Below are 16,884 nucleotides of genomic sequence, written 5' to 3' on the forward strand. Positions count from 1 at the left end.
TGCATATCTGCCAAAAGTGGTTAAAACTGTTTTTTTCTGTACTTTATGATAAGGGTAGGTAATTCAATTTTGATCTTCTCAACACAACTTCACAAATGTGCACATTTATGAACATTTCGTTCTGCCACAAACTCAATGTTTGAAAAAAAAAAAGCCCCTTTTATAGGCTGGTTGTTGCTGCCAGCTGCTGTGCAAAAGTGCAACCTGCAAAAACCTCTCAGGCATCTTTCTGACCAGCAGAGAGCAGCACTTCCTCAAAACTTATAAAATATATGCACAAATGCTTCCACGCACTGACACAGTGTACATACCTCTAGTAATGGAAAACATATTTTTATGGAAAGATTTGTTGAGGCCTTAGAAATAGCACACACTAAAATGACTGTTATATAACAAGTGCAATATAGGATACCTAACATCACAGTACCAGCAGTTTTCCTGCCATTGGCCAATGTCTGCTGCAGTATTGTGGGTTCATCCCAACTGTAGATAATGTTGGTTATGTGCAACAGAGGAGAGTGGCAGCATCAGGCACTCAATCTGCATTTTCTGATGCTTTTAAAAAAAATTCAATCTTTATTATATGATTTGTGTGGTTACTTAATACAATACCGCTTGGATTTTATTACAAGTTTGTCACTGCCAGTCAACAGTGCTTCTCTGGTCATGGGGAGGATTCAGAACACAGGTAGTGGGATAATAAGGGTCACCAGAGAAGTGATTTCTTATAAAAAGAAATTCGGAAAAAAGGGTTCATTGGGAAGCAGCAAAATTTTTCGACCCTTTGGACAAGAACTGTTTTTTAGAAAAGAAAAAATAACATCAGTGAGAGGTTTTTTTGGGTTACTTGGAAGAAAATTAAATATAAACAGAATGTCTCATAAGTTGGATCGATTTTTGTGTGTGTATAATCAGCGAAGGATTTATAAGTTAGGAGTTTATTAAGCTCTTTTTAAACAAGCGCACAGGGCACTGTAGAGGCTTCGCAGACTTATTAAAAGATGCAGTGTGTATCTCAGGTGCTGGAAGAGAAAGAGTGGTTTATGAGGTGTAAATATGATGGAAATGAATATAGTATGTCTCAATTCTATCCACGTGCATGGTGGAATGTGTGGAAGCACTAAGACCAGCATATTTATTGTGGGTGGTCCACATTTTGCTGCTGAAGGAATATTTGCAGACTTACAGCTATTAGTGCTGTCTCGTATGACCCCATCAGGAAATAAAATATAAATAATTATTCACAATCAGCCAGTATTATTTACTGTACAGCAGGGGTCGGCAAGTAGATGTGGCTTCGGGCCAAAATGCTTGTAAACAATCGAACGGCGGGCCAACCTGCGGGGGGGTGCGCTCCGATTCCGCGCGGGGGGGGTTTATACCGCGAGCAGCAGAGCTTCTACAGCTGATCGCTGCTGCTTGGGACACAAGTCTCAATAATGACTCCCGAGACACACGTTTTGCACACACTGTTGCTCAGTGAAATCTGGCTGGTACAATCGTGTCCGACCAGTAGCGCGAACGCGGAAATGCCCAGCAGCAGCCGACCACGAGAGTTTCGTGTTGCGGTGACGGACTGGCTTGGCTCCGTGCCAAATCAAATTTTCAAAATCATCTGGTGGGCCAGATATTATTCCTGACGGGCCAGTTTTGGCCCGCGGGCCGCCAGTTGCCAAGCACTGCTGTACAGCATCAACAAGTGAAACAGCTTCATGAACACGACGGCAGGTGCTACGGTGCCTTTGCTGCGGGCAGAATGTGCAAACATATAGATTGTAAGAGTAAGTGCAAGACACTAATCTACCCATGGCATTTATGCTCTTATTTGTGGAAACACAAAGACAGCGTTTCTGACTGGTTGTAACACAATCACAAAATAATGGGAATATCACTTTTAATTGTTGAATTTGTATAAAATAGTACATAGTACTTAACACACAAATCGCTTCAGAATGTGAGAGGAAACAGTACATATTCACTTTTAATGTTTTGCATGCACATATTTGATTAGTCTTAATGAATACACAGCATTCTCAAGTCACATTGAAATATTTATGGCTCTGAGTCAAACAGGTGTAAATGTAGCAATCATCACTAAACAAGAAGAGAGAATGAGAAGGTATTTGAGCAGGAAAGCATAGCATGTATTAAATTCTGCAAAAGAGGGTGCCTTTGCTAATCTTTGCATGGCTGAACAGCTCTGACAAACAGTAAGAACATTACGCCTAATGCACTGTACAGGTTGAAATGTCTTATTTTCCAATAATGACATTTCTGTAGCCTTTGACGTGGCACAACTTGGTGCTGTCAAAGTCGACCACCAGTTTTCTCAGTCCAGAGTGGGTGGGAGTGAAGTAGACTTTCACTTTGGCATCTTCCCCAGGTCCCACTGAGGAGCCCAGCCTGTAAGGTAAATATTTAAATTAACAAACTTTTCTGACTTTATCACAGTCCTCTGATAGCATAAATGTTTACTCGATATGTTACAACTAAAACTATTCATGCTTCTGTCTATTTATGGAAATAATGCAGATGGAGCTGCTCAGGACAAGAGTTTGGCCAAACTGTAGCAGCGACCAGGAAAATGGATCATGCAGACATATCATGCATTTGTCGTGCAGTCAGAAACCCAAAGCTGCGGTATTTGACTGGATGCTTCTTACTTTACTCACTGAAAAAGGTTTAAAGCATGCAATCAGATTCATGGAGAGAATACTGCTAAACAATAACCCCACTGGGGTTTCTTTTGTCTCCTCCAGTAGCCTCCTGCACTGTACATGTCTTCACTAGTGGGCTGCTGTCCTGACTAAACAGCAGCACATGGAGTCAGACATCTGGACACTGAATCATGACCCAGTCCAAGACAAGTCATAGAACAGAATAACACATATCTCAGAAGTCAAATTGGGAGGAAATTAAAATGTCTATATGTTTTTTTATTCATTTTGCATGTTTTCTTTGTCCTGAAGAAAAATGTTTGAATGATTTTAATGGCTTCTAGTTGGATAACAGGGAACTCATACAACCTCTCGGAGATGACGTGTCCCCCGGTCAGATTGGCCCCCTCGATGCTGAAGCAGCAGTTCTCCAGCGGCTCTGGTAGAGGGTTTTTGAGGGTGAGTTCTGCAGCCAGCTTCCGATTCTCCTTCGGTTCACCCAGAATCTGTAGAACACAGCCACGTCTGGGTGTTAGTTCATCAAAGTCTTACATTAAGAACAGCAGAGTTTTGCTTCGGCCAAACTCTTTAGAAACACAGAGTGTGGTATTTCAATAAACCTGTGCTGACACACTCAGACTTCAAGAAAACCTGGACAATATCATGGTTTTAGTGACTCACTAGCTTCATTGAAGTCTTTTATATTTGAACCTTTCTCAGATGATTTGCTATGGTTTTGGAATTTGCATTGAATTGTAAATGCTTGATATAATGTATGATTTTACACCAATATTTCCCAAAATTAGGACAACTCATATGATGATTCCAGACCTGCCTCACATGGCCCCATCTGTGGGAGTCAATAGGTTTTGATCTTGATGAGTTGTCTTCTGTTGTATAATGTAGGCCAACTTTCACTTGTTGCCTTAGTAATCCACCAAGATCTGTCTCTGAACTAATTTGGGGCATTTCTTAATTTTTCTGATGGAAGCAGACGTCACTTCTGATACGTTCAAAGACTGTCTGAAAGTTAAAAATCTGATGATCCTTTCTGTTTTTATAGTTTTTGGCTCTGATAAATGGTGTAATTTATGAGATTATTTGTGCTTTTTGCCTTTCCAAGCTGCCTTCAGTTTTGGATGTTGGACAGTTAATGATAGAAATACAGGAGTATCAATTTTATCAAGAATCATTTTAATAACTAATATATATGGTCCAACCAGCAGGTGGCAGTAATGTCTGTATGAGCAGAAGGACTGGGGTGCTGCAGTTGGACTCCATTAAATAATGCTGATTATTTTACAACAACGGTCCATGACAAGGTCTGGGACATGAAACAATGAGTGAACAGACAGTTATATGCAGAACAAATGACAGGTGTAAACACTTAAAGGACATGACAGTATAAATACTGTTGCCTCATTTTTTAAGTTTATTTTCTGTTGTATATGGTGGTACTCACTCGGATTTTAATTTCGGGATTTTCCAGCACTATGTTTCTTACTGCCAACATTGCCTCTCCAGTGCTGTAGTCCAACAGCAGAGCTGCCAGACGGATCAAGTTGTCCTCAGTAAGATTGTCACCGTATTTGGAATAGTTTAACCTTAGTGGGACTCGTCTCTCTAGAAGAACATATGCAACATATTTTAGACTCAAGCATATAAACAGCATTAACACGTAACTTCCACATGGGGACCTCACTCACCTCCTCCGGGTGGGAGCTCAACATTGAGTAGATCTTTAAAGCCGCAGTTCGCTCCCATAGACCCATTGTAGGACAAAGCACAGGATCCAAACACCAGGCGACACTTTTTCTCGCTTTGCGTGTTGTTGGTAACCACAGCAAACACGTCGAAGTCGCAGCCTTTCCTCATGTCTGCTGTCACCTTGATAGCGAGGTGTAGGCCTTGATTCTGCTGCTGCTTGAGCAGCTTGTTTTGGTGGTTGGCCCTCTTGAAGGCCTCCCGCTCTTCATCAGATCCTAGAAATACGGAAGCAAAATCACCACATTAAAAACTTTGCAATCACAGACTGTATATAAAGTGGACGTAGCATTTGGCTCCAAAATTGAAGCCCACCCGGAAGTGTCAAAAACTTGCAATACCACGCCGTCCGCTAGGGTTGGCTCCAAAAATTCATTTTTGGAAAAAATAAAATTTGATAGACTGATTTTCTACAGCTCAGGATTTTTTTCCATTAGTTTTCATGGTCAAAATGACAGATCAGGTGGCTGATCTTAAAATAAATCAATACTGACTTTTAAATAAATCGTTAAAGTTGGCGGAGCCAGGGGGCGTGGCTATACTTGATAGACAGCAACAGAAGCCTCTGCGGTAAAATGTGGGCGGGATAAGAGAGTCTTCAGCCAATCCTGCCCCGAGTTGCTCTCCGGTCCAGCCTGTTTGATGACGCTTTTTAAGTCACTGGCTCCAAAAAATCCAAAACGGCGACCAGGAAGTAGCAAAATCCGGGTTTCATTTTCTCAGCGTTGAAACCAACGGGTGACGTCATGGTTAGTTCACGCCTGTTTGCAATGCAGAATTTGACTTCTATGGAATCTTTGTGTTAATGAATGGGCTAAAAGTTGACTTAATGAACATTAGGATGAACAAAAATGTTGATATGGAATGAAGGAATTCACAAAGCAAGTGAACATGGTTCGACCTTTTGGTATGTAGAAAAAAATTTAGAAAAATTGTAGAAAACATTTTTTTTGGGGGGGGCACCTTAATATTCAAATATGGAATAATTTTTAATACTAAATTATTACACAGGTTTGACTACATGTGTATCCAGCAGCACTTGTTACCTTCAGGGAACTTGTACAGATGAGTGATGTCTTCTCTGGCATCACTGCCAACACTCTTGGTACTGATCTTCTGGCCCACTACTGTGTTGTTAGTGACATTTGATGTGTTGCCATCTTTTTTCTTCATGAACGTGATGACATCGGCATTGACTTCAGCAAAGACAAAGGGGGCGTCATACTTGAACGTAAGCTCACCCTCCTTGATGGCCCTGAGAGGGATGGGGCCACAGCAGTACACTCCTGAGGGACGAGGAAACAGATTGTAGAAACAAAAACTGGTAGATCCACCTTGGTATCTTTCATAGGTTCACTAATACACTGTGTTTGTTACCTTCACTTTTCTCCTGAGGCGTGGGGTCACTGGCCTGCCATCCGTTAAAGTCAGGTTTCAGGTCAGGCCTGGTCATCCAGCTCTCTATCCAGCAGTGATAGTTCCTGCAAGATACAATGCAAACCATCAGTTGGATTGCTATTTAATAAAGACCACTAATAACTACACTTCTGATGTTCCTGTGTCACTATTACACCAAAACACAGTTAATTAGTTGACTGAACACAATGGATGTCACAGCTAGACTAGACTGCTGAATAAATCTCTACTAGAAAGAGGGTTCTCAGTGCAGTTTCCAGTAAATGCAGCCGAGACAGGTGTTTCTCAACTCAACAGCATATTTACAAAAGACTACAAAAGCAGGCTAAAGCATGAGGCTTTATACCCTTTTATTGTGCAAACACACAACCGTTTCCACATTACTGTGTCTTCATCAGAGTAAATCTCTACAATCTGTGAGTAAATTTCTATAATCCAGGGGATGTTCAGACACCATGTGTGCTGCCAAAACAGCTCCAACAAGCAGAGAAATGGACTCTACAAGACTCCTAAACATTTACTGTGGTGTTTGACAATTTGATCCTTTAGGTCTTGTATGTTGCTAGTTGGAGTAGATGTACGTAGATCAGTCTTGGTACCCAAAACTGTAAACCAACTGTGTGGCTCTTGTCAAAGTCACTCTGGTCTTCACATATGCACCTACCCCTGCTATGAGAACTGATCATTCATTTAATGTCTCCTTCACCTCAGGCATATGCTCAGATAGTCAACACTATTGGCCTTATCTGTGAAGTCATGATGTTTTCCTCATCAGTGTCCAAACAACTTAAATCAGTTCTAACCAGATCATTTCTCTGGACTGAATCGGGTCTCCGTTTTCATCAATGTAGCGTTCAATCGTCAGGTTGCTGTTGGTGTCATGGGCTGACAGGTAGTTGGTGACGACTCGGCAGGGGATGCCCAGGGCTCTGGAAACTGACGGGGTATAAAGACAATTTGGTAAGTCTCAGGATGCTCAAAGGAGGAGCTAAATGTATATCACAACTGTGGGTTTACATATATGGAGTTATGTTGTGTCCGCAAGAGTGTGTTTTCTAGAGATATGCTTCCAAGCTGGGCTCTTCCCTATCTTACCCGAGCAGGCCACTGCAGCAAACACCCAGCACTGTCCATAGCGAACAGGCTGACAGGCTTGTGTTTCCCAGTTGTACAGAATCTCAACACTGCCCCTCCAGAACATGGGGCTCACACCTCCAGCATAGTCATTCGTCCATCTCCCCAGCAACACTCCTTTGTCATCATTACAGTTCACCTGCCAGGCAAAGGAAGGAAATGTAAAACATATTTCTGCATGTCAGATACTGTTAGGGAATTTCTGCGATGTCAGGTGAGGAAACACCGGAGGCGAACTCAGGAACACTCAGATGACTGATGTAGAGAAAAATGCTTTACTGAATTCAGGAGAATTGACATAACAAGTGCATTGTCAGTATCAACTCTGAGGAGTCTCTCTGTCCTTGCAGGGTTTATACTGTCTGAAACGGAAAAGAGGCAGGATCTAACCTTGTTGTTGTTGCTATTTCAGCAAATAGTTGTCTGTCTGAGCAGTTGGTGTGCTTCTGTGTGTCTCCAATTGGAGTCAAGGGATGACCTTCTGTATGTTGGTTCGAAATGACCTATTACCTACAATTTTTCCTTAACAGATACAAGCTTTTTCTTTTCTATCTATGACAACAAAGAAATAGAAACAAGAGTATCTAAACAGAGAAAAACATGAGAAATGAGCTATACAGTACGTACCATGGCACTCAGCACTCGGGACACGTAAATGGGATTTCTTCTCCCTGAGTAGTCTTTGCCAGGATTTTTCAGACATTTAGGATTCACATCCAGAATCCTCAGACAGATATCCAAGATTCCACTTTCAAACTGCACCACATAAAAAGACATATTGCTGCTGATAAAAATATACACACTGAAAGCATATCTTAAAAAACCAACAATAAAACAGGCAGAAATATAGAGCACCTCTCTCCTTATCAGACCCGCATTTTCCATTGTCAGATATACAGTAATATCTCCCTTAATGTTCAGAAATTACTTTGTTTTTTCAATTATGTAACACGTCATAAATTCCTCGATAAGCGGATGTTTTCCTGTTATCGAAAGAAGCATGACATGAACTCCCTCAACTTTCTGGCATAATACAGACCCATCAGACTGACTTGCGCTTATGATGAAGTGATTGTCGGTGTTGGTGTTGGTACCTGGCCAAAGTTCCAGGGAGTAGGTATGGGATGTTTGTAGCTGCCCCGAAAGATGATTCCATCCTGAGACAAGACATACTCTGCCAGACTCTGCTCATTGTCCATATACACTGCATCCCCTGTTGCCAAGAGACATCACAAACAACACAATTAGTCCTAATACATGTCCTAACTGGAGCATGACTGATTTTGGTCTGGTCTTCATTGACTGGAAATTAAAAACACAAATTTGCCAGATGAAGTTTTTCTGAATAAAATCGAAAAACTTTCTCTTAAGTTTCATGCTTAGTTGTTTTTTGTTTTTGTTTTTTTGCAGAGGGAATGAGGAGACAGTCACAAACCTGTTAGCATAGTTTAGCATAAAGAGAAAAAAGAATAGGAAAGAAATAACACGGGCAAGATTATGTGTTGTTTTACACTTATGGTTTTGCTGCTTATTAAACAAGCCCTTACAATATTTAATTAATGGCTTTTAGAGATCCTAATAGGTGGACCTATTGTTACCTTGAAACAAAGCTAGGCTTATTTTTCCACCCCGATTCCATTTTTATGACAATCTAAGCTCACTGTCTGCTTCTTTTTGCAAAAATCTCAAATAATTTATCTCAAAATGTTATTATTAAAAATCACACAACAATTACTGAGCTAAACATCAACTGTCTTCCTGTATGATGTCTTTATCATCTTATTAACTCCTCTCCTGAAGCCCAGTCTGGTGTGAAACATGATCATCACAGCAGTTTCTATTTACACAAGACCCTCTGCACGAAAGCTTGACATATGGTCTGCTTACTCACCTGGGCACCAAGGGTTAAAGAGCAGAATAAACTCAATCCTGGCTGACTGCCCCAGGGTCAGGGTGTAGCGGCCGATGGGGGCGTCAGGGGCAGAACAGATGGACAAGGCCACCATGTCGCCAGGGGGACTGGTGACAGCGGCGCTCCAGCGGGAAGTGTCGATGTTGGCAGACAGACCAAAGGAGGCCCTGGTGCCATACTGCTCAGAGGGCTGAGGACCTGCATGTAACAGAAAGATTAGTTAGAGGCCTGAGTCTGAACGAAAAGGACAAGAGGTCTTAGTGGATTCTTTGGGAATGGAAAGTTACTGTTTTCCCAAAACTTGCTAATTTTGCTTCAGACATCTCTGGAATCTCTCCTCATGCACGGTCAGCATAACTGTGTAATTGCAAAGTATTTACTAAGACTATTTGTCACAGACTTCTGGTAAGTCACATAAATCATTTGTGCCTGTGAATTCCTTGACATTTTCCACTGAATGCAGCCAACTACAGTAAGCTTTCTTTTTGATCACTTCCATTTCACTGGGTGGGATGAAGGGTTCCGCTGAAATCCATTTAAAAAATGCTTGACTTTTTAAGGTTGATAATGTTATCTGTGATTATACACATGGTTTCCTCTTGGCAAGCAACACTTCCTGTTTAAAGCGTTATATTTCATGGGCTGCAGCAGTTGTCTTATCATACTGTTCAGTGTTTGCATTATGAAGACAAATTTATGAGGATTTAGTTTCTGGGGCTCCAAAACTAAAAGCAAAGTCTATTAACACCCGCAGAACTATGAGGAAGGACATGAGGTTAACGATGTAAACAACAGCATCACATCTTACTGCTACTGTTGCTGTGTTCAACATAAAAGTCAGCAACAGTGCAGCGTTCCTGATGATAGAACAAGGGAAACCTCCCTTCCCTTTCCATCAACATTGCTGCTCCTTTTCCCTTCACATAGGTAACAATGAGAATAAAGTCAACAGAAACACACAGCAGCAGGTCCATCCATTGTGCCTCTAACTTCCTGAATGAAAGGCCATGGCCACAATGCTTTTCATTCATTATACTGACACACAATAATCATGTTTTTTCATGAAATTTTTCTTTATTTACTTTCCAAATCTTTTCATGCAATGCACATGATCATTACACCATCAGAAATGTGAGTGAAAGAAGCAGTACCTGTTTCTGCAACACAGTCAAGGGAGGTGACTCCTGGTTGGTAAAGTCCAGAGCGAAGGTACAGGCTGATGGTAAACGATTGACCTCTCCTCACGATGAGACGATCTACACCATTCAGATCAGTACGATGGTCCGTGTTGTTAAACTCACACTCCAGGTTCCAGCGATCAATGTCCAGAGCTGAAAGGATGACAAAACAGACACAAAACTTAATGAAAGATATACAAAAAAGATTAAGGTTAACAATCCTCTTAAAGGGAATTACTCTTCTGCAAAAAATGGAAGAATACAACAGAAAATTCAGTTAATTAATCAATGTCAGAATTTTTCAGTTGTCACCATCTGTTGTATAAAATACTACATGCTGTAGCAATAAAAGAGTTTTTTTTTTTAGCAGAGTCATGAAAATCCAATTTATGTACCCCATCAATCATATTCTTGTTTACATAGGAACATATATGCATATTTATTGAGCATTTAAAAAGCCACAGGAAAGTATAAGTTGTAAAACTTGGATACTGTGTCTAAGACAAGGAATAAAAAACAAAATTTACGAGGTCCAACAACCACATATATATTTTTTTATGGGGGATTAAACAGAAACTTGTGGTTTACTGGCATCTGGATTTGTTCATGTTGCAGTTGTGAGTGTTGCTTATATTTTTTCTGAAATGTAACAGTTTTCTTTGCTACTTCCACTTCATAATGACCCCCTTTTTTATTTTTTATAAAAGAGAAATTTGTGATGCTCAAAGCCACTACAGATACACCGGACTTGGGAGTAAAACTGTGGGTTCTCAATTGTGTACTATGCAGCAAGATAATTTTGTTTGACAGGTCTTTCTGCATTGATTTAGCAGAAGGTAAACACAGACAGACGGTCACTCCCTGCACAGTCTCTCCTTCTCTCCAGGGCCTGTTGTGACTAAAAGAATCCCACCCTCGGATTTCCTGTTTTTAGGAAAACTTAGGGTCCTCCTATACAATGTCTCTACGGTCCTCCTGCTGCTGTCTAACCGCTGGTTGGGCTGCTCTGTGGCATCTAAGGTTAGCCTCCTCCCATATGTTACACATTGGAAACAAGCAACAAGGGGGTGTCAGGAGGTGTCAAGGCTGGGCTAGACTTGAGTAAACAAGCTGGAAAGACGTCACACTGTTTTACTTGAAGTTCACGGGGAATCATTCCTCCGTGTTTTGTGGAGGCTCTGATGTTTTACTGAGCTTGACCTCGGCCCACGTCTCAGCTGAAGACGTGTTAGTGTAGCGTAGTGGGAACTCATTCTGGAACAGCTGGAGACTGAAGTCAGAGGAGTCTGTGCATACTCTAAAGCCATTTCACTCACATTTGAAGTGTGACAAAATATAAGTTAGAGCACAGTTATTATTTAACAGGGAGTTGAGCAGCCATCTGGAGAAAAAAAAATGTTTTACTGTAAACGCAAGAAAATCCAATAAAACAGATCCCCAGCTGATAGAATGTGAAAACAATTATATAGATTAATAACACATGAAAGTCTACGACCCAAAACCATCAGAAACAGGCTAATGGTGCAACGAGAAACTGACATCATCTCTTATGTTGTGATTTAAAGCCATAACTGATATAAAAGAAAATGAATTTGAATTGCTCTCAAACTACAGTGCAATAGAGTGTATCATGTAAAGTGAAGCAGTTGTGTGCCAGATGGTTTGCGTGTGTGGAGTGAAGCCCGAACACCGAATACATGTTACTGGGTTGATATTCAATCTGTAGGGCTATGTGCAGCCAACACAGTGCTCGAACACAAAATGCACGGGCAGAAATTCCTGAGCCTTGACCGTGATTCCTTCTCTAACCCTTACATACTATGCACGCCCACACTTCACTCCCACTCCACCAGCACTGACCCACACCGCAGACGGACAGCTAGCAGCGCTGAGGACACTATGAACCTTATAAGGAAATTTAAACAAAATCCAGTGAGTCACAACCGGGTAGTAGCTGTTACAGTAAATACTATTTAAATCCTGGAAAAATAAATATGCAAATAGTCTGAATTAAAAGAACTTTTCAGTGCTGGAGGTAACACCCGTGCTGACTTCAGGTCTCCATCATAAGCACTTCCAGGTTGAAATGAATGCTCTGTGCAGGTCTACCGGATGGAAAACAGGTGTCATGGGTTTATCAGAATGTTATGGTTTCTGCATGGTGGTGGTGTGAGGATGTCCAACAATGATTCATTTAAGTTTATATTTAGTTGTTCCTGCGGCTGACTTTTAAATCCAGGAAATGTGGAGAATATATATAGTCAGAAGAACCTAGACATTTACTCAGATTGTGTAATTTGAGTTTCAAAGGTTCTCTGTTTTATACACACACTACTGGAGTGTCCACCAGCCTCTCTCACTAATTTTTGGTATTTTACACTTTTTGACTTCACACACAAGTGAACAACAGTTTCAACCATTTGCTGCGATCCGGAGCAAAGCTAATAAAGTGTTTGTCATGCTGTTTGCAGAGTTCTGAATGTCTTCACAGGCAAACTATTTGCAGGGTGCTATGTGTGCCTATAAAGATAGCAGCAGTTAACTAGTGGAAGTTACAGCAGCTGTCATAATTGCTAAGGTCCCAGGATTGCAATCATCCCTTCAAACATGAGGCTGAAACAGTTTTAGGTCTTCTGATGTCTGATGAATGCCTCACTGAAATCCTGCAGCTCTGTGTGGCTGGATTGAATGGTGATGATACCTGAAGGCTGTGATAACTTTAGACACCATGCATGCTGCATGCTTGGTGACAGCAATAGAATAAAGACAAAGTTTGACCTTCCTGGACATGCACAGTTCCAGATAGTGACATCAAAATGCACAGAGAGTAGCATTCAAAATGAGCAAACTCCTCTTCATTGTAAATAAACTGCAGAAAAAGGATCAATTGACTTCATCAAACCAAGTGTGATTATGTTACAATCAACATTTGTATAAACTATGAGAGTGGATGAAAAGACAATTTCATGACAGATGTGCTAATATATAAATATGACAGAAGTTAAAGCAGAATTAAACTCACCTTGAGCCATGATTCCTGCTGTGATCTTTAACCAAAGCGTGTTTTGAGTCTCCAGATGAGAGGGGGAAAGTATGCGTCTCTGCTGGTATCTGGGTCTTATTTGTAGTCCTGCTGGTGTTAGTCAGTCTGGTGGGTGTGACGAGACCCTCCCCTGGACAGAAAAAAAGTCTTGGCACGAGTACGCACATGCACACATATGCAGCGCTGCAGCCTCACACATCCTCCAGTGATTCATTACTCACTCACTCAGATGCCGTAAGGGTTTATGTGTAGGTTACCAAAGAAGAAGAATTCCACTCTTGGAAATGATTTGTAGCATTTCAGACGTAAGATCATTGCAAAAGTTTGTAGAACGTTCAGTTCTGTGTACAGAAACTGTATTGTTTAAATTACAAAGAACAAATAGCATTTGTAAGTGTGCAGGGCCGCACTAACTTTCATTGTTGATCCTTTTCATGTAATCCAGTATTTTTTAATCAGAAAATGATGAAAAATGTTCATTGTGTCACAGAAGGGTCAGAGAACCCAGGTGCAGACACAGGGATCAGGCAGATATAGACTGAGGATTCAAAAAAGGATTTATTTTCACAGAATACTATTATAGAGGGAAATAAAGCTCGAAAGCAGGGGTGTCAAACTCATTTTAGTTCAGCGGCCACATGCAGTCCAAGTCAAGTGGACCGGACCAGTAAAGATTTAGTGCAAAAAAAAGTACATTCTGAAAACGTTCACATTTAATGATTTTTTTTTTTCAAAACATTATGTACAAACTGAAATTTCTTTGGAAAAATGAATGCAATTTCACTAATATTATGCCTCAGTTTAACATTTACACATTACAGAGCACAGTGTACCTACAAAAGGCACTAAACATTTTGTCTTGGGAATCTGGAGTGAAACGACATACTATTTTACTTTATGATCCAAACTTGTTAAAATATAGAATTTTTGTAGAATTTTGCTTTATAGATTAACAATTTGCAGCTAATGTCTTCTCTGTAATTTTTGCACTTTAGTCCTTCAGCGGGTCAGATTGGACCCTCTGACGGGCCACTTTTGGCCTGTGGGCCGTATGTTCTACACCCCTGCTCTAAATGGAAAGTACGGGTCCGTACCTCTAGCAACTACCAAAAAAAACCCTTACAAAACTACAGAACCATACATAAACTCAAAATTAAGACCTTGAGGGATATCTAATTTAACCAGAGATGAATAACTAAACAAACAAAATGGCGTACTCATGAAAGAGGAAAATTGAACTAAAAGGGGCAGACAGGCTCGGGGAATCTGTGATCCGGTGAGAGCCGGCAAGGCAGGTTCTGGCCGGTGAGCGTATCGCCGAACCAGGGCCGGAGAAAAGCTGGAGCAGGACCAACAGCAGCAGGGCAGCGTCGGAATGGCAAGTGTTTTGCAGATTCAGGTCCACTCGGGGACAGCAGACTGGTGACAGCTCCGTCTTCAGTCTGCTGGGGAGTGGATGACTGAACTCGGCTTTTATTGACTGAGGTGATTACAGGCAGGTGAGCTGATCCCTGCAGCTGTCTCCAATCCCCACAATCAACTGGTTATAGTCGGAGCAGGTCTGATAGGAGAGGGAGAGAGAGTTTGAGCGATTAATAATGGCCCACAATTGGTGCAAATCAGGTGAAATAGACCTTCACAGTCAAATATAAAAGTAAGAGCTATTGCATGTCAAAGAGACTTAAGGTGAAACTGGCAATAAGCCATACAACCTCAAAGTAAAAGTATTAGGATTAGTGCCATTAGTCAACGTAAGCAATAGAATTTATGCTGAACTTCATTAATGTCAATATTTTAAATTGAAGGATGTTTTTTTAAATTCAAATCATGATCACAGTTGTTGTTCCTCCATATCTCTACATAACTGCTGCAAAATGACATTAGTCATTTTTGGCTCCATTCATTGACCAGCTGCACTCAGCACAAGACAAGACCCAAGGCTTCAAAAGTATGGGAGCACTTCAAATGGTTTCAGAACAGAAAAGTGGTTTGCACACAGTGGAGGAACTTCACATGTTTGCTTCTCTCCTGCTCTCTGTGCTCACATATAATTTGTATTTAACACCAATAATGCTGTTCTCATTTACATATCTTTATGTGTCTGTTGTCATGTTCATCAAAGTGTTTGCTGCCAAGTTCAGAGAAATACTTCGTAATAAGTACAAGAGAAGTTACTTTATTACCATATCCATACAGAACAGATTGTATTTATTTCTCTTTGTTCAGTGGTTTGATAGAAACTTGGATGTCTTTTAGACACAGAAGAGGAGGCTCATGGGTAGTGCAGTTTCTGTCTGCCCGCTGTAACAACAACAACAAAACAACAGTAAAAACCTGCGACAAAGTATAGATTTTAGTTTGTTTTTATTGACGAATCATCTATGGCTGGAACGTAGTTATTGGGTAAGACTGGAGTGAGAGTGATTTTATTTGTCTGTTGTGTAGATCCTTTGCTCACACTTCTCATGTCCATCTCCATTCCTTCACATGCTTTCCATTGAATTATGATTTTATGTTGTTTTATACTCTTTGGACTAATTTAAATACAAGCCCTATTTTTTATTTATCTTAAAATATTGAGTTGACAGTTTAAACATAAAGTTTCCCACTTGAATATGTAAACCATTGTATATATATATATATATATATATATATATATATATATATATATAATGATACATCATGTCATAATAAAATGAACTTGGTTTTATTGCTGTTTAAGAGAGAAAAAGCTGTTTAAATTAATCATAAAATCGATGCAATAGTCAGTAGAATAATACATTATTTGACAGAAGCCTGACGTTAGTGGCAGTTCTAAAAATTAGGATGTGTACCTTATTGTAATTGTGATGTCATTGCTGAGTAATATAATGCATTACATTATTGTGTTTCATAGAAATGTAATGAGTGATTACAGCAATGCATTGCCCCAATTCTGACCTCAGAGCTGCACTGTTATCTAAAAAGGGATTTTGTTGCATTGGGTCCTCTGTTCTTTGACTGTTATGTTCACTGTAGGTTATTCTGAATCAGTTCCACATACACCATCCTGCTGCACTCCCTAGGATTTATTAATCCACCGCTGAAAATAGCCCCCCACAAAGACACTGTTTAGTATTGCATAATTCCACTGTAACCTATAATGCTCAGTTGTCACAGGGAATTACTGAGGCTTGTTAAAAATAAAACCTAATATGTGTCCATTTAGAGTGAGCCTTACCTTTTAAGAAGTCAAATCTGACAATAACAGGTGCACCAGAGTGTGTTACCATCATCTAGTGTGTTCTGTAACTACATGCAATGTCGACGAAACGTCTTGCCATCACAAAGAAAAAATTTCCATTATGATGAGGTAATGAAGTGCACGAAAGGACTCTTTGTACAAAGCGTCACTGCTAAACATTTGCGGTTTCTTCTTTGGCATATGAGGTTAAAATGCCTGCTTCTTTTGTGCTCTCTGGGCATGAGTCTTGGCTCCAGAGTTAGGAATTAAGCCAGGAATGTGGACGCGGTGATTAAAACCAAAGCCAGAGTTCAGTTGAAATCCACTCAGCGCTGGTGACTGAATGCCTTTTGCCAAACCAGATGTGAGTACTTCAGAGAGACTGCAGCATCTACCAGCAGACTGAATAATAGATGCATGCGTGTAAACAGAAGTGGTGAGGAATGAAACATGGAAATGTAAGAGTATTTATGTTGAATCAGGAAACAAAGGACAGCACTGTTATCTCTGAGTAATATAAGAGTATATTCTATATGGAACAACAGGTAACTTCTGAG

At 40.5% G+C, this 16,884-nt stretch overlaps 1 protein-coding gene across 1 annotated transcript; it reads right to left on the minus strand.

Moving 5' to 3' along the window:
* Nucleotides 1-1,877: 1,877 nt before the first annotated feature.
* Nucleotides 1,878-13,203, minus strand: tgm2b (transglutaminase 2b). The gene is made up of 13 exons (XM_022202939.2): nt 13,084-13,203; nt 10,035-10,214; nt 8,863-9,081; nt 8,066-8,184; nt 7,599-7,727; nt 6,933-7,110; nt 6,641-6,773; nt 5,799-5,902; nt 5,468-5,707; nt 4,364-4,639; nt 4,120-4,280; nt 3,027-3,163; nt 1,878-2,403 (listed from the first exon to the last, which is right to left on the minus strand). Exons 1-13 carry the CDS (start codon nt 13,091-13,093, stop codon nt 2,253-2,255), a joined length of 2,037 nt encoding a protein of 678 aa, XP_022058631.1. The 5' UTR covers nt 13,094-13,203; the 3' UTR covers nt 1,878-2,252.
* Between the last annotated feature and the right edge of the window lie 3,681 nt (nt 13,204-16,884).

This window comes from Acanthochromis polyacanthus, chromosome 5 (genome assembly GCF_021347895.1).
Source record: "Acanthochromis polyacanthus isolate Apoly-LR-REF ecotype Palm Island chromosome 5, KAUST_Apoly_ChrSc, whole genome shotgun sequence".
Lineage (NCBI taxonomy): Eukaryota > Metazoa > Chordata > Actinopteri > Pomacentridae > Acanthochromis > Acanthochromis polyacanthus.

What these genes read in the sequence shown, in the direction of transcription:
- tgm2b (XM_022202939.2), bottom strand. An exon ending in CAGTCCAGAGAAATGATCTG is followed by an intron (nt 5,903 to 6,640) that starts GTTAGAACTGAT and finishes TGTATCTTGCAG; the next exon opens with GAACTATCACTGCTGGATAG. An exon ending in TGAGCTCCCACCCGGAGGAG is followed by an intron (nt 4,281 to 4,363) that starts GTGAGTGAGGTC and finishes ATGTTCTTCTAG; the next exon opens with AGAGACGAGTCCCACTAAGG.